Source organism: Hipposideros armiger, unplaced genomic scaffold (assembly GCF_001890085.2).
Source record: "Hipposideros armiger isolate ML-2016 unplaced genomic scaffold, ASM189008v1 scaffold_303, whole genome shotgun sequence".
NCBI lineage: Eukaryota > Metazoa > Chordata > Mammalia > Chiroptera > Hipposideridae > Hipposideros > Hipposideros armiger.
Genome location: NW_017731653.1, coordinates 1,377,025 through 1,397,456, shown reverse-complemented (window position 1 = coordinate 1,397,456; position 20,432 = coordinate 1,377,025). Strand labels below are relative to the sequence as shown.

General features: G+C 45.6%; 1 protein-coding gene across 1 annotated transcript in view; it reads right to left on the bottom strand.

The window, feature by feature from the left end:
* Nucleotides 1-18,866: 18,866 nt before the first annotated feature.
* HOXC4 (homeobox C4) overlaps nucleotides 18,867-20,432 on the bottom strand; it is a 2,251-nt gene continuing 685 nt past the window's right edge. The window contains exon 2 of the mRNA XM_019659684.1: nucleotides 18,867-20,009. Coding sequence (XP_019515229.1) covers nucleotides 19,645-20,009 — 365 coding nt within the window. The 3' untranslated portion in view covers nucleotides 18,867-19,644. The remainder of the gene's footprint in view (nucleotides 20,010-20,432) is intronic.

Genomic DNA, 20,432 nt, shown 5'->3' with positions numbered 1-20,432 from the left:
AAAGATACCCACAACTCTGGTTCATTTTTCCAAATGGTTTGTGTGAAGGAGTGTCCCTGCACTCAGTCTCAGCGGGCAGTCTGCTTCCAAGACATCTAGGATGCTGGGGAATGAGTGGAGGCCCTTGGGCCGGGGTTAAATGCCAAGTGCCACCCTCCACACACCCCTGCCCATGGGATTGGAAGTCCAGGATAGGGATTCTTTCTGGCACAGAGGGGTCACCCAATACATACTTGTTGAGGTAAACTGAATGACAATCAATCCAAAAGCTTTTGGCAGAGGGAGCCTCACCCTCAGCCACAGCAGGCTAGCAAGCACTCTGGTCCTAGGGCTTGAGCCAGGCCTGGGATCACAAGGCTGCTGACTGCGGAGGAGGGCTCTGGTGGGGCCAGTGGTTAGTGCCAGGGCAGGGGAGCAGCCTGAGATGGGGGAGGGGAAGAGGGAGAGGGAGGTACCCAGCGCCAAGAAATCAGGGAGGGGACAAGGCAGGCTCTGCTCCCTACCCCCAGTCTCTTGGCTCCCCAAACCCCCCAAGTGTATGAAAACTTAACCAGAGCTGAGACTTGGACTGTGGAGGAGCCGCCTGCAGCCCTGAGGGGCCCAAAGAGGAACCACCACTTGGTCCATTAAGAAATACACAAATAAAAATAAATCAGCAGAGACAGCCAGCCTTGGCTGAAGGAAAGGACTGTCTCTCTGCCCCAGCTCTGCTCCAAGGATATTACCAAATGGAGCATAATTAATGTTTAAAATAATTTTTTAACTTTAAAAAGCTCACACATTTTCTAATCCAATAACACCTCTTAATCAGGTTGTTTCATGTAGTTATTTTTTATCGTCATCATCTCCCCCCCACTTTGGTCCCTGTAAAATCGTTTCTTCTGGGAGTTTGGGAATAGGCAGTCATTAGTGAATGGGGTGAGGTAGGCAGGTTTGGAGTTTCCCCTCCAAGTGAGGATTCCGGTCTGCAGGGAAGGGTTGGCCTTCTCCTTTCCCATCAAGGCTTTGAGTGGGGAGGACCCTCCCAAATTTGGTTCCTTTTTGCCCTAAGGATTCTTAGAGGCAACCTGTCCTGTGTCTGGGTGAGGAACTGAGGTCCAGAGAGGAGGCTAAGTTAAATTCGGATCCCATTTCTGGTCCCCCAGCCTTTGAGTTTTCTCCTCAGACACCCAGTCCTCGCCTTTCCTCCCCCCCACACCTAAAGTCCACAGGGATGGTGGATGCTCCCCCTAAAGAAATTCAGGGAGGGTAACTGAGAGGTCTACATATGTTTGCCTAAGCAGGACTCAGGCAGGTGTCTGTACTCCCAGCAGGGGGAGGGGGCATCTGCCGAGAATCTTAGAACCTGCATGGTTCAGGTAACAATTGTCCTTAGCCAAAGGCAGGAAATGAAGAGACATTAGCCATACATTGTTGAGTCTAGGGAGTTTGGGTCTTTTACCTGGGCTGGAATGGCTCTTAACTGTTTCCAGGTCCCAGACCCCTTTAAGAAGCTGATAAAAACAATCGCTCTTTCCTCAACAAAATGCACATACACAGTGTTCAGTTACTGGGATTGCCTGGAAAGTCCGGGGTTCTCTAGGTTGAGTATCCCTGATTTGTATATTTTCCCTTTCTTTCTGTGACCTATCCCATTGTCTGACTTAGCTTTTGCCCTCCCTGAGCCCCCTTGCTTGGGAGTCAGGAAGTTACTCCCCAGGTATAAACTGCGATTCTTGGCAAAGCATTTTTTCCTTCTTTGCATTACTAGAGTAGGCATCAGGCAGAGAGGCCTTGCATACTTTTGCTGAGCTCCTTATCTGTTCTCCTTCTGCAGAAACCAGGAGACTGGCTGTTAACTGAAGCCTGGTCTACACTGCCCAATTACTCCACTAATTCCTGAGGATAGAGGGGAGTCTAGAGGCATATTGGCAGCATTGGAGGCCAGGCCATAAGGGGGCCAACTCTCATCTCTAGTGGAAACTTGGATGTAAGAAGCAAGTTGCAATTGTTATAATAGTCATAATAATAACAATAATAATTTATTTAGCATATCATTAGATGTGTATTTACTGTCTTCCCTCTGCTCTTCCACAAGTGTCTCCTAAGGAATTCTCACAACACCCAGGGGAAACAATAATAAGCTAATTACCACCCTTCAGTTCCTTCTCCTCCTCCCATTCACAAAGTCACCATCTCAGAGATGGAGCATTTACAGAACCCCGCCCTGTGTTTTACACTTGCTTAACACAGTCTCCCCATTCCCAATTCTCCTCTCCCACTCCCAGTTTTTTCCATCCCTATTAAAGAAGTTTCCCCATAATTTGGAGGAGGAAACTTTGGAAAGGGGAGTAACTGAGGCCCAGAGAGGTGTAGGTATTAGTAGTTTCCCTGACATCACATCAATATTTAGGATAATGTGGGAGGAACCAAATTCTTAATTCTCTGATTGCTCTTTTGAGGGCAGAAACTACCTGATCAGTGTTTAGAGGCAAACAAGAGAGAGGGCTTGTGCTGCCATATGCCAAATTATGAGTCAAGTGTAGGAGTGAGGCCAGTCCAGCAAATGTAACATCTACATCGGTGGCCTTCAGATTGTTCAGGCCAGGCCTCAGAGATGCCAGGCTGCATGTATCTCATTGGCCTCTTTGGCAACACAAAGAAAAGAAGGGAGGGAGGGAGGGAGGGAGAGGGATGGAGGGAGAGACAGGAAGGAAGGAAGGAAGGAAGGAAGGAAGGAAGGAAGGAAGGAAGGAAGGAAGGAAGGAAGGAAAGAAGGCACATGTGTATATGTACCTATATATGTAAATTTATATGTGAATAACCATGATAATGGTTATACTTTTTAAAATACTAATTTCTTTGTACTTTTAAATATAAATTTGTATTTCTAGAGATTATAATTAAAACACAAACTAGACACATTTTTTTGATGACAGATTCTGAGTGGACTCTTGGACCACCTACAAGGCCTCCTGGAGTCCCAGTGGTCTGCAGAGCATACCCTTAGTTATTCATTTCCTGGGCCTCAACTCAGGCAGAGAACTGTAGCTGATATCATGATAGTCTTGGTCACAGACAAAGCTGCTGGGCCTGTAATTGAGATCTTGGGTGTTACTGCTCTGACTACCTAGACGCTAAGGCCAGCACTCCACCTCTCTGCCCAAGTACATAGTTGCTTCTGGGAAGAAGCAAGTCTGGACTGGAGGGTTCAAGAACTAAGTAGAGTCAATATCAAGATGAACTGGAAAAGTTAGAATTGACTGTGCTTCTTAGTTCTCTAAACCATAGGTGGCATGGTTGACATTCTCAATGGGTTCGCTAACCCACTTGATGTCTTTCCCTCTTTCCATAGTCCTCATGTCTTTCTGCTACCCATACTTTCTACTGTATGCCTCTGGCACTTTCAGATCCCCAATCTTATCAAAATGTACTTGTCCTGAGTCCCAGCCCAGCCTCTACTGGGCCAGATCACCACACTCCACCAATGTGTTGAAATATACTTTCTCCAAGGAAACTGCTATTTTGGTAGGGGTCTTCAGAAGCCATTGCCTAGATGGAAGGAAATAGCTACAATGATGAAATTTCAGACCCATGGCAGATGGCATGATATAAATGTGTATGAGGGTGGTTTATGATTTTTCTTAAACAATATCATGGAGGCAGCCATCCATCCTGTTTGTTGATATGGTCATCCTTGCTTCAAACCTAAGGTTTTCAGGCCGCTTGGAAGGGTCCAAAACTTTTTCTGCTTCTTTTATCACTAAATCTTGAGAGGTAAAATTAATTGGAACAAGACTGGAATCCATCCAGGTAAGAAGATTATGCATGAATTATCAGGGCTTGGGCTTCTGATTTGTTGAGAACATGGTGGTCATTCATTTCATGACTTGGTTCCAATTCATGGGTAGTGTCCTGAAGTCCCCTCAATACTCATAACTATAATAGCTTCCATTTATAGAGAATTACTATATGCCAAGTGCTTTATGCTGAATTTGATGAGGAAATGTAATCTCAGAAAGGTTAAGTCACCTGCCCAAGGTCACATAGCCAGGTTTGAACTGTGGCTGTGTGTTTCCCCATCCACTCCCCTCTAAATCATGCCTCCTGGGTTAGATAAATAGAAGATAATCATGGAAAAGAAAAAACAAATTTTTTTCCGGAAATAGTTTTACATCCTCTGGACATGAAGAGGGGTTCCCCGCTCCACAAGGCACTTCGACACTGGCTTCTACAGTGGCCAATCCAAGCGTATGTGCACTATCAGAATTTTCATCTCCCTAAATTCAGTTTTATTGGCAGCCCCTGTGATTTTTCAGCATGATGCTACCCACCCCTTTCCCAAGACTGGAAATATACCCAGAGTTCAGGCACCTGGTTTCTAGAAAGAGTCCTTGAGTTTCCACTTCCCTAGGCAGAGTCTAGCTTTCTCACAAGGGCCAGCCAATGTGAACTAAGAAGTATCTCGAGATTAATTTTCAGAACCCCTCATCTCCCTGAGCTTCCCCCCTAAGCACTACTTTTCTTGTTCTGTTCTTGTTTCATAAAGTATCCCTGTGGTGCTTTTGTATTTTAAAGGATGTGATCTGGGAGGACTGCACTTAACACCGTGTGCTCTAATAGTGGAACTTAAGGCATTTCAGTGGCAGGATAATTGGGGAGGGGAAAACAGAGCCTTCCCAGAGGCTTTAAACTGCATCACTGCATAAGGCTGATCCTGCATCTCATTATCCATTAACTTCAGATGAAAGCTATAAAATTGGATCCTTTTATTCTGATAGTTGAAACTAAGCAGATAGTGGGCTGATCTCCCTGTTTTTACCTGGCGACTGGCATCATGCAGACATCCTCCCCATCGTCCTGCCCCATCTTGTCTTTGCCTCCCTCCCCTCAGGGACAGGGTCCTTAAGGGAAATAGCTCCCCACGATATGTCTGCAGGGGCCCTATGGAAAAGGTTAAGTTGTCAAATGAGGAGACACCACAGCTAACACCCCCACTTCCCCACCCCCCACCAACCCTGGAATGAAGATGGAGAGTTTTCTGTGCCTGGTTTGGTTCATGGAGACACATAGTCCATCATTTGATTTGCTGTAAAGAGTATTCCTTCCCTGCCACCCACCCCCTCAGCATCCTCTAGTTTTTGCTTAGTAACTTAGAACTGAAAGTATCTTAGTGATAACCTAATCGAACCACTTCATTGTGAAGGAAGGGAAACTGAGGCTCAGACAGAGACCAGAACCCAGGTGTTCTGATCCCCAAACCAGTATTCTTCCCACCACCACACTGCATCTAGCTCTCTTTGCATTTCAACTGGATACTTTTGGAATTGCTTCCTTCAAACCCCAAGATCCAAGTTTGCTTTCCATGACAAAGAACACAGGCGCCAACCATCATGATAATGTGGGCCCTCCTCCTGCCTGGTTGTGGCCACTTTTTGGCACATGCCTCATTCTAACTACACCATGCTGCATAATCCCACTGCAGCCCATCTGTGATTTCTGTGAAATTAGAGGGCCTCTCTCTTCCCCTATTTCTGTACCACATGACATGTCAATTTACCTCAATCCACTTTCTAGAGGTGGCCAGGGTCTGGAGAGGGACTGAAGGTCTTAGAACAAATAGAAAAGGAGTAAGTGCACCTTTTTTGGCCTCTGACTTCCTACCCTCAGCCTCAGATGAGGAGGGAAAGAGGCTGTTTTAAATAGAAAGTTTTCCTTAATATGTTGTCAAGACTTTCTCAAGCTTCAAGGGACAAAAACTCTCTTATTTTCCAATTTTGAGGACTAGATGCAAAGGAAGGGGGTTGAGCTTAGCATGAGGAATGCTGATTATACATAAGAAAGAATTTGTAGCCATGAGAGTTGTTAGACACCTGTGTTCTCTGAATACACCAGGTAAGTTCTGAAATGGTCAAGTTAACGTCACAGGGTGTCTTCTAGTTCAAAAATTCTGGTTGGAAATTTTCTTTTCCCAGTGTTTGGTGGTCTGTCTAATCCCAGATTCCCCAGTCAGTGCTCAGTTTCCCATCCTGCCTTGGCTCCGGAAAACATTTTTTGATATGTTGGTCCCAAACAACAACTTCCCTATCCCTAAGAAACAAAACAAAATTGAATCAATTCAGGAAACTGAGGATCCAGAGCCTTGGTGTCTGTAATAGGCTGAAGTATGTCCGCCCAAAAACTAATATGTTGAAGTCCTAACCCGCAGAATGATTGTATTCAGAGACAGGGACTTTACAGAGGTAATTAGAGTGAAATGAGGTCATATGGGTAGACTCTCATCCAATATGGCTGCTGTCCTTATAAGCAGAGGAGATTAGGACACAGACACAGAGGAAAGATCATGTGAAGAAGACCATCAACAGGCCAAGAAGAGAGGCCTCAGAAGATCAACCCTGCCAACACCTTGATCTTGGATTTCTAGACTCCAAAACTGAAAAAATAAATTTAAAGTACCTAGTCTGTAACTATTGCATTGTTCTGTATAACTGAAACTAACAATAAAAAAATTTAAAAAAAAGTACCTAGTCTGTGGTATTTCGTTATGGCAGCCCTTGTAAATTAATATGGTGTCTAACTATATCTTGGCCATTCACTAGCTGTGTGACCTTGGACAAGTCATTTAAAACTCTCCAAGCTTCATTTTCCACATGAGCTCTAAGGCCCCTTCAATACCTAACATTCTGATTCTTTATAAAAGGAAAACCCGGTTATAATACACAACTTCTACTTTCTTGCCAACAATGTTAGTTGTAAGTGGACACAGTTCCAGATACATGTACTCATGCAATCATCTACATAGCTTACCATCACCACATTATCCTTCTAAGTGTACAGTCACTTACACAAGCCTTTCACTACTCTAAATGCCAGTGTATATCCAGTTTGCAATGCGAACATATTTGGGTCCCCTGACTCTCAGATGCTGTTGCTTTGCTGCATCTCACACAAATTGGTTGCAATGAGAGCATTTCAGTCAGTTGACTGGTTTTGGTGAACATAATGCTAAATAGCCCCACTGGTTTATCTCTATTTAATTGATGGATCTTGTTTTTAAACTGTCAGATTCTGTCTATATTTTTTGACTCATAATCACTCTGTGGCCATGCAAGTCCTAGTCAATTCCATCACCGTTATTCTTTGAATTGATTGGTAAATTCACTCAAAAGAATCAACCCAGACAATTGACACAGTCTCACTCACACCAAGTGAAAACACTGTCAGGTCGTGTCTGTAAGATGCCAAAACATCCACTTGGGTCAATCAATTCAGTGAAAAATCAGTCTAACCTACAGCTGTAGCACAGTGTAGGCAAAACAATGTTCCCTTGTCAGCCTGAGGTGACTGGTTAGGACTAAGAAATGTATGTTCATATGGACACACACACACATACATAACATGCTACACTATTCTTAGTCTTGTCTTTTGAGGAGAAAAAGGACTAGGGGATAGAAAACTTGTGCTGTCAGGGGCAGTGGGAAGACCTTGGAATGACTTAACTCAGATGCGCATTTGCATGAATGTGACTCAGATTGGAGCTTTGGCCAATAACTGCCCCATTTGATGGGATGAGAGAGAAGGAGTCAGCTAGAATGGGGCTTGGGTGTGTTAACTGGTCATAAATAAAAATGGCCCAACATGTATTTGCATATCTCTAGGTTTTTGTACTTGGCTTTTTATATTTTTGTTTCAGGACTTGCATGTTTGTATCCCCACGTATTCACATATGCCTGAGTATTTGGGTGTGTGTCCCTGTTTTCCCACATGCCTGAATTTGCTGATAATTTACTTGTACATTTACTTCTGTCTCTGAGTGTTTGTATGTGTTTATACATGGCCTGTGTATGAGCAGGTAGATTTGCCTGTGCCTCTGTGCATATTTCCTTTGGGGTTTCTTTAAGAGGATGCTATTACATGTATCTGCATGTCTTTGGACATCACTAACTCCAGTGAGACTTCAGACATCTCTGAAATGGCTGGCAAGCCAAAGATGAAATCTGATGCTAGAGAATGGTTGAGCAAGCCCTCTGCTCGGATCCCCTCTGGCTCAACAACTATTTGCTTCCAAGATGAGGTCTGCAATGTCTTCCAAGAACCTCTTCTGCCTGCCTCCACTGCATCTCAACCTCCAGGGTCCCCTCTCAGTCCATTTTTAATGGACCTAATGAGTAGAAAGGAGTCTTTGGAAGTGAACTGGGATTTTAAGATGGAAATAAAAAAAGAAAACTTCATCCTTTCATTCTCCTCATTTTCCCTTATTGACATTCATCAACCCTGAGCCTGAGGCACAGGGGAGTCAGCTACTCTGCATGTATTTTTTTAGATCTCTGCACACTTTAAAAGCTAAAAAAAATTGCTAAATATTTTTAGGTAGGTATGATAATCATATTGTGCTTATGTTGTAAAAATGTCTTTATATAGAGATATTCATTGAACTGTTCACAGAAGAAATGATATTATGTCTGGGATTTGCTTCAAAATATATGAGGTAGGGTTGTGTTCGATTTAGATGAAACTGGATTGGCCGTGAGTCGATCATTGTTAAAGTGAGGTGATGGGGACATGAGTGTTTGATTATATTATTTTTCTCTATGGATTTTGTTTGACTTTTCCCTAGTAGAAAAGAATCACATTCAAGAGAGAGAGAGAGAGAGAGAGAGAGAGAGAGAGAGGAAAGAATCACATTCGCTCATGCATCTCCTACTATTTCCCGTTTACACTCCTCAACTGGAGATGTAGCCGAGACTATACTGATTTCCCCCCATTATGTGGATGAGGAAGTGGAGGCTCTCACTGGGTAGGTGATTTGTTTAAGGCAACTGGGAGCAGAAAGCTCTGACTAGAATTCAGGGAGCCTGTTTTCCCACCGAGGGTTCTTCTCATTGGATCATGCATAAACACGAGCCTCATACAGCCATAAAATATAGAGTTTGTGAGTAAATACCTATCAGATTAATGAAAGAACCGAGACTCCTGTTGCTCATCCAGTTTGCATGGGGCATACCGAGACAAGTATATGGATACCCAAGGGCTCCACATTTGCATCTGCAGAGACACATGCACACCTCAGTTCACACAGCTCTGCTTTCCTTGGTTGCACACTTATAGATCACTTATTTTGAAAAGGTGTATTAGACATGATATACGGGGGGCGGGGGGGGGGGGGGGGGGGAGAAGGAGATCAGATTGGTACTTCCAAGTGTGCCTATTCTGTGTGCTCATGTGAAGAGCTGAGCTATCTACATACTCTTGGTGAGAATATACCTTCCAGGGAAGCTGGAAGGAAGAGATGTCCCTGACGATGGACAGGTCAAGCCCCAGACCACAGACACTTGGAGAGTCTGGTAAGGAAGGAAAAACATTGGCAGGCTGGTGCCTTGTATTGCTCAACAAACCTGTAAGTTTGTACACAGGGATACAAGGTATTTTTTTCCTCTCATACATAGATATGTTCAGATTTTTAAAAATCATCTATAAGCTTCCATAAATAGTTTGTGCATGGCACATATCCACCTCCCATAAGCATGTTATGTAGCTATGTCTTTAGAGAGACAAATTCTGAGAGGGTGAGCACAGATCTAGGAGTCAGAGGACAGGAGTTCTAGTCTACAGTCCACTGCTTGCTGAGCATGTCAATTTCAGCAAATCGCATCACCCCTCTTTGTCTCAGTTTCCCCTTCTGAAAAACAAGATTGATATTAATAGCTAGCCTTTTCATGTCAAATAATGTTAAACATATAAATGCTGTTTTATCTATAAAACTATTTTACTGTACATATTCATACAAAAAATAATATTGGGTTGTCGGAAAAGTCATGACATATTTTTTCTGTTTTTCATTGCAAAAATGCGTCATGACTTTTCCAACAACCCAATAAATATGCACCTATAGCATACATAGCACATATGTTGTGTCTATCTATCTATCTATCCATCTATCTCTCTATCTACCTAACTATCATCTATCTATCTATCATCTACCTATGGGTAGAAAAATTGAGTAACTTGCCTAAGATAACACAATTTGAATACAGCATGGAATAGTGAAATGATGATGGGTTTTGGCGTTAGAAACACCACTAAAGAGCTAAAAAGGTGTCCAATATAATTATTACGGGGTAACTTCTGCTGGTTATTTCAGTTGGTTAAATTAACAGTTCTCAAAGTGTGGTCCAAGGATCCCTGGGTGTCCCAAAGACCCTTTCAGGAGTTCTGTGAGTTCTTTTCTCTCCCAACTTCATATTTGCATGAGGTGTTGTACTTCATACACTTCAACCAAAACAATTTATCACAACAAATTGCATGCAGAAACAGATATGAGAATCCAATTGTCTATTAAGCTAGACATTAAAGAGGTTTGCCTAAATGTAAAACAATGACATTCCTCTCACTAAATTGTTTTGGAAAATATAGTTACTTTTGCAAAAAGTTAGTTATGTTAACATGTAATAGTTCCTTATTATTTTAAAAGGTTTCAGTTTTAATTTCTAAGAAGGTAAATATTGATAGGTATAACCCATAGTTTAAAAAGCTCTTTGAGATTCTAATAATTTTTAAGATTGTAAAGGGGTCCTGAGACCAAAAAGTTTGAGAACCACTGGGTTAGAGCCTATTGTTGATGAGGTCAAAAACCTGCCAAGGCAAGACCAAGGCAAGCAGCAAAACCCAGGTTGCTCTAGGCCGCTTGCCCTCCTGCTAGTGCTGCCCTGCTTCCTCGTTAGTGTTCCCTGCCAATCTCAGTCCCATCCTAACAGCCAGGCCCCATGGCCATCATGAGCAAAGAATTGGAGTGGTTCAGAACACCCACTCTGGGGTCAGGCAAGTCTGATAGGAATCCTGGCACTGCCAGTGGAGCATATCATTAGCCTCCCACCCTCCCTTAACTTCCCTTTTTGTAAAATGGAGATAGAACCACTTCCTTACAGTATTATTGTAAGGCTGCATTGAGATAATGAATTTAGCACAGTGCCTGGTACATAGTAAGCACTTAAGAAAATGCCTATTATTGTTTAATAATAATAATAATAATAAATAGATAGCACTTACTGAAAGCTTACTGTATGCCAAGCACTCATCTAAGTGCTTTTCATACATTAGTCCACTTAACCCTCCTATTCCATTGTAAGGCAGTAAACAACCTTAGGAGATAGTTACTCTTGCTGCTGCTATTATGGTGGTGGTAGTTGTTTCCTAGGTTCTGCCTATGGGAGGAATAGTGTCGATTGGAGGGCTAGATAAATGTTTGTGGTTTTGATTTAACTTTGACATATAAACAAGAATGTTAAGTGGGGAATCTGATCTCCCAGAAGTCTCTGACTCCCATCTCCTTCTTTTATAGTCACCCCAGGCCTAAGGAGCCAAGTTGCAGGATCAAGGGTGAGTCCTTGAGCCACATGGTCTTCAGCAAAGGGTCAGACCTTTGAGAACAGTGTAGGGGGAGGGGAGACAGCAAAAGCCTCTGTCGCCATTGACATCAGTGATAAGTCAAAGAACCTACTTCATTGGTGCTCTAGCTGGGATGTTATTCTCTTTCACTCACCACCTCTATACAAAGGCACATACACATCACTTTCAGCAAAATCACCTACCCATGCATATATGAACAGAAGAAACAAATGTGTTGAGGCTCTTTCATGTATGTGTTATGCATGTTTTTAGGGTGTGCCTCTAGATAAACACATGTGCAGAGAGAAAGGACTGTGTGAAATTGTAGACAGGAGCAAGGGACTCTCTCCCCAGTCTTCCCTCTTCCATCCTGATTAATTAGCAAAGATGCTATAACAAAATACAGGCTCCCATCTCCTGTATCTTTCTTAGGTTAGGTTCTCCCAGATAACATTGTGGCTGGTCTAGGTCTATCCATCCAGTGGTGTGGAGGAGGGGAAAGGGTAGTTCAGTTGCCTCTCATCGCCATGGAAACTGAGTGGCAGAGCCACAGGGTGCAGGAATCTGGGGCTCTGGGCCAACCACCAGTCTTCAAGGAGAGAAGAGAGGGCAGGATCCCAGACAGGGCTAGAGGGGAGGGAGAGAGGAAGACTTACTCTTTTCCAGCAGTTTTCAACTGTGGGCACTCGGACAAGGACTTCGGGATTATTCCAATCTGGTGTTGTGGAATATAAAGTGGGTTGTTGCTAGAAACAGGTGTACCAGGCAGAGTTCAAGAGTCTCGGGCCTGAATTATCTGGACTCAGATCCAACTCAGTTGACTAAGAGGATAAAAGACAAGCTGTTGTCTGTCCTGATTGGGTTTACAACCCTCTTCTTCAAGCTTTGGAGACCACATATTCCTGGATATGAGCGGAGGAAGGAGGATGGGAGGGAGTCATTGTTTTGTTTCTTTTTTATTTTTTGGAAGACAGAGAAGAGAGGGCCCTCCAATGTGCACAGTGTGAACACTGCTTTGGTATCCTCAGTTTACATTGTGGGATTCTGGGAGGGACTGAGGGACAGTCTTATTGCTCAGAAAATTATTTTGCAACCAAAGGAAAGGGCAGGAGAGGTGATAAAGAATGACCGGGTAAACAGGTTAGAAAAGGCCATCTCCCCTCTATGGTCAGAATATGAAGATATGTTCAAAATCTAGAACCCAAAAGAGCCCAGCAGAGAACTGGGGCAATTATCTACATAATTCAGCACCTTTCCAGCTGAGAGAATGAAAGTGACTGGGAGTTGGGGAGAGGTCTCAAGATTTGGCCTCAAAGGTCTCTGGGCCCCAGGGTAGCAGAACAGGAGAGAGGACAGAGGCCCTACATTTGTGGGCTTCTTTAATTGCTAGAGGTGGAGGGGGGGTGGGGAAAGGGTATTGGGGGAGGGGTGGGCAGGAACAGATGCTTCCAGATCTGAAGAAATAATTTGAGGAGGAAAGACAGGAAGGATCAAACAGAGGAAGAGGAGGGGGAGGAGGGGGAAAAGGAAAGAAAACAAAGGTATAGTGGGGATTGGAGCCTCTTTGGTGGAGGAGAGATAAAGGGGAATCCGGGTGACATGGCTAAACCAACATCTGCCCCCGGCTATAAAACCTGTTCTATTCCTGCTGGCCCAGGGGCCACAATGGGGTGGTCAGCACAGCCCCTGAGGTGTCCTGGACTGGAAGCTCAGCAAGGAACCTTTGAACCTCAGCTGTCCCTCCCAGATTGCCCCAACCTATGCCTTTTGGTTCCCCTTCCTCTGCTTTCTCAGTTGGAGGGGCGTTCAAGGAGGAGCACTGGGGCTGGGGGTTGTCCCAGAGGATGATTACAGAATGAGAGGGGCAAAGGACCAAGGATATGAGGAAATGTGGAGCACAGAAAGCAGAAGGAATGCTAGGCAGAGAGCTTGAAACAGCTGAGCAAAGACAGACAGACAGAGCTGGAGGCAGTCACATTCCAAAACAGTTCGATATCATCAGAGAGACTGAGTCCAAGAAGAGAGGTTTCCTGCTGAGAGACCCACGTCTCCCCATCTCACCTTGAGCCCCGTCGTCAGGCAGGTTAGGGTGAGGCGAGGGGCTAGAGAAAGGCAGCTAAAGGCAGGAGCAAATATACATGGGGAATATGCCATCACCACCACCACCCCCCATTTTCTTCTCTCCCCACACGATCTGCCTTTTTTTCCTCCAGCTTGAATTCGACCCCTATTCTGTAACTTTATTTTCCAAAGTGTTTCAGCTGAATGGAAAGACTCCACATATAGAAAGTAAGAGCCATGGAGTGAGGAGAGATTGCCCCAACAAGAACAAACTGGTTGGTGGGGGACATCTTCCAAGTGACTCACCCTGCCCCCATGGATAGCCCAGCCCTGTCCCTGTCCATCAGATTTGAGAACGTGTTTCCCCTTTTATAAGAGCCCTGATCCTAACCTGGCCTCCAGAGACAAAAGCCAGGGGAAGTGGGAGGCAAGTCTTCCCGTGATTTGGAGTGATGGTTGCGGGAGGCCCCATTCTTGGCCTGGAATTCCTCTGATGGAGGAGACTGGGACTCTTCGGTCGCCAAGTCCCGGTTAGGGATGCTTCCACTACTAACTAGATCTCCCATCTCCATCCCCTCAGAAATCTTGAGAGGGTCCTATTTCCTGCTCTTGTAACTCAGAAAACTATCTTTTCATTTTTAAAGAAAATGAAATCTCCTTATCCGGTGATGGTAGCCGTGGAGTATTGGTCAGTCAAGGAGCAATTGAGAGTCCGCTCAATTTTCTATGAAAAAATGGAAGGTGGAATAGTGCAAAGAAAGGGGAGCTTGGGCTCTAAAGGAGAGACCCCAGGGGTGGAGAGGAGTTCACTGCGCAATGAACCCTCTCTGCCGACCACGCAGACAGCTGCCCCCGCCCCACGCACTATTGTCCGGGGTCCGAGCCCCGGGGTCGTGACCCAGCCGAAGGCGACACCGCACCGGGGTGGACGCGGTGTGGAACCCGGAGGAGGAGTCGGGCCGGCGCCGGCCTCTCGCATCTCATCTTTGCGGGTGCTGGCCCCATTTCCCGATCCAATAGATCTCTGCCGCTCCAAGAAGGGGCTCCGAGACCCCGGAATGAAGGCAGCCGCTTTATGCCCCATTTCCCTTGACCCCGGCTTCCAGGGAAGCCAAAGGTGGGAGAGCTGGAACCTGGGGTTGGGTTATTTGGCAGTGCCTCTTACACGCTCGGTTTTAGGGTTTCTCTACCCAGAAGTTCAAATATACTTCCCTCTCACAATTTATGATCCTGGGAAGGGAGGATTAGAAAAGAGGAGTGAGTAGAGGTGAAACTTCTTTGGGCTTGACCCACATACCCCGTCACCACTAGCAGAGCAGACCCCAGAGGACCCTACTCTTAGAGAATCCAGCAATTATTGAGGGGACTGGAAATTTAAAATCGTCCCTTCCTATTTATTAGACTCTGTAACCCTACTCACCCTCAAACATACTCCGAGGCACTTCCCACCCATCCTTGTCTTCCCTGCCTCCTGATTTATCAGCTAGCTGGGCCTGGAGGAACCGGCAAGCAGGAAGGAAGGTGGAGCTGCAGAGGCCCTTACCCCTGCTTGCATGGATGTGGGCTCGCTTCTGGATGAACTCTGTGTTCAAAGAAGCTGACACCAGAGAGAAAAACAGAAAAAATCCTGAGGAGCAGAGGGAGGGCCAGGTCTGAGAAGGAGCCCCTGGACCTGGAGGGCAGCGAACAAACCTTGGTTTCCTCTCTGCTCCCCAAATCCAAAAGGCATTGCAGCCCCTTGTGCTGCACAGGATTTTAGGCGGCTGAGGGACCCCTTCAGGTCTCTGGTTCAAACAGTGCACCCTACCATTTTTAATTCTCAAGAGGCAGCTAAAAATCGGACACCCAAAGTAGCCACATGCTGCAGGAGAAAAATAAAAATGGGGCTAGCGATCCAGGGTGCAGAAAAAGCAGACCGAGGGGAGTGGTCAGTTCTATCAGAAAGATGGGTCAGAGGCAAAGACTTTCTTTTCTACCAAATACCCCAAATGTTTGTTTTGGGCTCCTGCCCAACCAGATAAATCAAGCTAACAGATTAGGAAGTTCATAAAATTGTATTCTTAGGTAATGATATCCGAGAGGTAATAAATATTCGCTCCGCTCTGATGGCCGCTGGAGTTGGGGGAGCTTCCATCTCTTTTTCCAAGCTTGAAGAGGGTTTCTTGAAAGGGGAATATTTTAATTAGAAATAGCTCTCCAAAGGTAGGATGCCAGAGAAAAACTGAGCAGTGGCTTGGTGAGGGCATGCTCCCCCAGGACTGGGCAAAAAGCAGAGAAAAAGATGGTGGAGTTGCCCCAGCCCGCTGCTCCTTCCCATCATAGCACCCTTGATCCTGATCCCCCTTCTCAGTCAGCGTCTCCTAATCTTAGAAAAGCAGACAAGCTGTGCCTAGCAGGGTGTATCCTGGCCCCAAGCTCTGGAGAACCTCTCAATTGTTTTTTTCTTCCTTACCACTCCCCCAAATACACATATACATATACATCTAATAGCAGGAAGATGACTCTGGACCGCAATCCACCAAGTCCATGCATGAAAAAAGCTGATGCACAGATTGCAGAGAAAACTTTGTAGGAAACTTCATACAAACAGCCGTGAGAGACCCTCAGAGAAACCAAGTTCCCCTGCCCTTTCCCCCAGACTCACTTCCTCGGCCCTCTCTCTCTCCTTTTTGAGCCAAGTTTCTTCACTCCCAAGCAGACAAGTCGGCGCAGAAACTCCATTTTCTCCAAGCAGAAGCCTTCCCTCCCCAAGACCGGAGTTGAGATAAAAATTGAATGGCAAACAGAGATAGAGTTTGAAACTGCTATGTTCCTCACCCCCAGAGCAGATCGAGTGCTAACTACTTACATGTCAAGGGGATTTTTGACCTGTGGGGATCTCCTGGTGCTTGGACAGGACCTTGGAAGATTGGTCGTTTCACCACGTCTTCTTTTTATTTGGCCATTGGAGAGAGAGATACAATGCACTAGCAGACATTCATGCGCCTTGCCTCTCCCATTACTCTGGGCAAGAAATCGCCAGCCCCACAAAAGCAGTGGCATCCTATCTGGAGACCAGGGGCTGAGCCAGGGGCTTGGGAGGGTCGGAGATGGGGGTGGGGGAGAGGTCAGAGGCGCTGCGGAATATAAAGGCGATGGGAGAGAAAACGCTGTGTCCTCCCCGTGAACCTGGGCTGCGTTCTCCCCGCCCCCCTCAGCCTTTCCCCCACTGTTCAACCCAACTTCAATAAAAGACCCAGCCCTTGGCCCTTGCTTCCCAGTGAGGCTACAGCAGCAGCGGGGGGGATCAGCAGCAGTGGGGACTAAAACTGCTGGAGCTAGGGGCCCTGGGTCAGGTTGGCTCCCCACACCCCTCAACCTAACCCTTCCAGGAAGCCTGACCCCACTCTGGGTGGTCAGGTCCAAGGCAAAGGAGAGCTTTGGGGAAAGAGGAGAGAGTGGAGCCCACTGGAGGGAAGACCAGAGGCCAAAACCTTCAAAAACTCAAATATAGAGGGGTTTAGCTTGGTTTTATTTGTCAAGAGTTATGGATTTCTGATGTTTCACCTTTTCAGACCAAGAAGGACTGAAAGAGACAGACAGAATGACTATGGGTGTATGTGTGAGAGGAGGAAGGAAAAACTAGAGCCCCTCTTAAAGAAGGGACATAAAAGAACTGTCCCAATCCTTGTACGCTGCTTTGCCTGAGCTAAAGAGTATCCCTTCTGCAAGTTCAGGGAGAAGCTCAAGAAATAAAAGCCAGTGATTTTTCCCCTCCTTGCTTTTACCTCTTCCATTTCTGGGAGGAGAGGAGATAAATTCCCCTAAAACCAAACAAGCAAAGTTAGGAAAGGACTATGGATCTTAGTTTCCTTTTTTCCACCCCTCTTTCTCTTTCCATCTTAGCCTCCTTACAGGCTTGGAAAGACACCCAGGTCCACCCTTCAGACCTTCCTTCCCTTCTTCCAAGCACAAAAAGACCCTCTCTTTCTGCCCTAAAGTCAACTGCCTCAAGATGACAGGAGCTACAGTCAGATTTGGCCACTAATTCACTTGATTACATAAAATAACTCCAGATAATTGTTGGCCCTGCTTCCTCGCACTGTAGGCAGCATGTTTTTGCTGTCTCCAGGGCACCATTGAGGGAGGAGAAAGTAGACCTACAGGACCAAGTGATTTTCCCCCAACACACACACACACACACACACACACACACACACACACACACGCCACTCCAAGTACCAGCCAGCAAGTGGTACAAGAAGAAATAAATCCAGAGCACACCAGATTTTCACAACTTGGTCTCCTTGTTGCCTTTTACTCCAGAATTTGGGGAGAGAGGAAAGGAGTATCTCTGGCTCCCCTACATACCCCAGATCTCTTCTCCCTCTCTGTTCTACTTCTGGTAGCCCTCCATCCTGAAATTTGGATAAATTGCCTGACAAGCTCACCAACTTCCTCCCCTACCTTCTCCCAACAAACAAGCAAAAATTTGAGCAGGCCTTGCTTAGAGCTTGGTCTTCAGGACCAGAATTATTTGGGAGCTTTTGGCTTAAATTAATTATTTGGGTAATCCAAACCAGTTTCTTAAATGTTTTTTTTGAGCCCCAAGGAAACAATTTTTTAAAAATTATTTACAGCCAGAGAGCCTTGTTCTAGTCTTCTCCCAGCCCTGCGGGACCTGGGAGGTTACAGGAAGAGGGGTGGTCCGAGACTCTCCCTGTGTCTTTCCTCAACACCTGGCAGGTCCATGATAAAAGTTAGGGAAAAATTAAAGTTCTTCATTATCTCCAAACATCAGGCTTTGAGGCCTACCCATGCAAGGGGGCCTCCCAGGCCTCTGGCCTCCACTTCACCCTTCTTTCCAAGTCTAAACAAACAGAGAAGCCATCCTGACAGGTCACTTTGCTGCTTCAGGATCACCAGCTCAAAATCTTTCTTCTTTTAAGGAGAATGCGTATGTTGAGGGGGCATCTTTCTTAATCCCTTATCCGAAAAGGGCCCTAAAAGGATGAAAACTCTTCATCCTACTCCGTAAATGTTCCCTGCAAATTAAGCAGGCCTACTCAGCAAAGAGAAGGGAGAAGGGAGGAGAGGGAAATAAACAAAAAGAAGGCACTGTGCCTAACTATAGAAAAGTGAGACCTTCCCCTCCCCAGCTCCACTGTAAGTACCCCCAGGAGAATATAGCCTCTGCAGACTCAGAGGGAAGGGACAGGAGAAATCAGCCCTAATCTTCCACATTTCATCTTCTGAAGATACCCTGTCCCAACCCCCTTACTGGTTCTTCTAAGGACATTGGAAAACTGGAGTTGAGAGTTAAGATTTGTGTATTTGCTTAGAGTAAACTTAGGCAACTATAGAGAAGGTGGGGTGTTACCAGGCCAGAAGGAGGAGGGGGATAAAAAGAAACCATCAGACATTGACGTAAAACTAATTCACATCCACTGGTTTATTATTGATCACGGGGCATTTCACATCGACACTAAAATTCTTTATTGCAAGTTTTACAATAATCAAGTAAATTCAGTCCAAAAACACAATAACCACAATGGGGGTGGGGGGATTCTACCTACAGACTGCCTCTCGGAACTGAAAGTTCATTTCAATTTTCTTTTGGCTCCTCAAACTGAACAGCTCTGAGAGGCTCTCCAGATGCATTTAGCTTTGTCTGCTGTCTTCCCCCCTCTCCTCCCAGCCTCCCCCCACAACAATAATACAAAAGAACTTCATAGCTTTGTTCTTCTTAAAATGACTTCCCCCTCACTAACCTCCCCTGGTGCATTTTCAATGCAAACGGCCTAAGGAAAGAGGGGGGAAGGAGGAGGAGGAGGAGAAGGAGGAGAATTGGTTTAAAAATCTTTCCTTTTTTCTTTTCCTCATTTCCCCTGAAATTCACCCAAACCAGACCATCACATCTTGCAATATATAATTTTTTCAGTTTTTTCCTTAAAAAATAAATAACCCCCCCAAATGGCCTTAAGAAAAAAAAAACCCAGCAGGTACCATGCTAAGACAACATCACATGCTTAAAAGGGTCCTTAACAGTGGAAGGGAGAGAAGGGCAGGGGACTTGTTTGTTTATCTGTTTTGTCTGTTTGGAATTGACAAGGGATAAAGTGGGAGGAAGAGAGAAAAGAACCAAAATATATATATATATATTAAATTTATAAATAAGAGTCAATTTGTGTGTGAGGGGCGGATGGGGGCATGGGGTGGGGGCAGGATGTGAGTTATGTTTTATAACCTGGTAATGTCCTCTGCCCGTTGCTGCTCCGGCGGCGTGGCGCTCTGGGAGTGGTCTTCAGAAGTGCCCGGGGTGGCTGCTGAGAGGGTGCTGGGCGCAGCGCCGGCCGGGGGCGCTGACCTGACTTTGGTGTTGGGGAGTCGGTGGTCCTTCTTCCATTTCATGCGACGGTTTTGGAACCAGATTTTGATCTGCCTCTCAGAGAGGCACAGCGAATGGGCGATCTCGATCCTTCTCCTTCGGGTCAGGTAGCGATTGTAATGAAACTCTTTCTCTAATTCCAAGACTTGCTGCCGAGTGTAGGCTGTCCTGGAGCGCTTGGGTTCCCCTCCATTATAATTGGGGTTCACTGGGGGAATGGGGAGGGGAAAAGCAAATAGTGGGGTTCAGAGGCGGCAGGTTCCCCGCCCCCCCACCCTCACCCCAACCTCAGCTCTGTAGAACAGGAGGAGGGAGTGGTGGAAATAAAGTCATCAAGCTAAATGGGTTATAAAGAAGTTGAAGGAAGCTGGAGACTTTGTAGTGTAATAAGAGGGGAATCCTCATTGTAACGACACTGAATTATTTATGCGCCCTTAGAAAGCGAGCATAGTTTTCACACATACATAACAGATCGTAGCACATGGCTCGGACTGCCCAGAGTAGCTAAGCCATAAAATTTATGGGGGATGTAATTACCCATTCTCGCTCGTAAATCCAGTTCAATTGTGCTAACCCAGAGTCGCTCCTGGAGAGAGAGGGGGAAGGAGAGAAAGGAGGACGGGGCCGGAGGGGGCCGGGG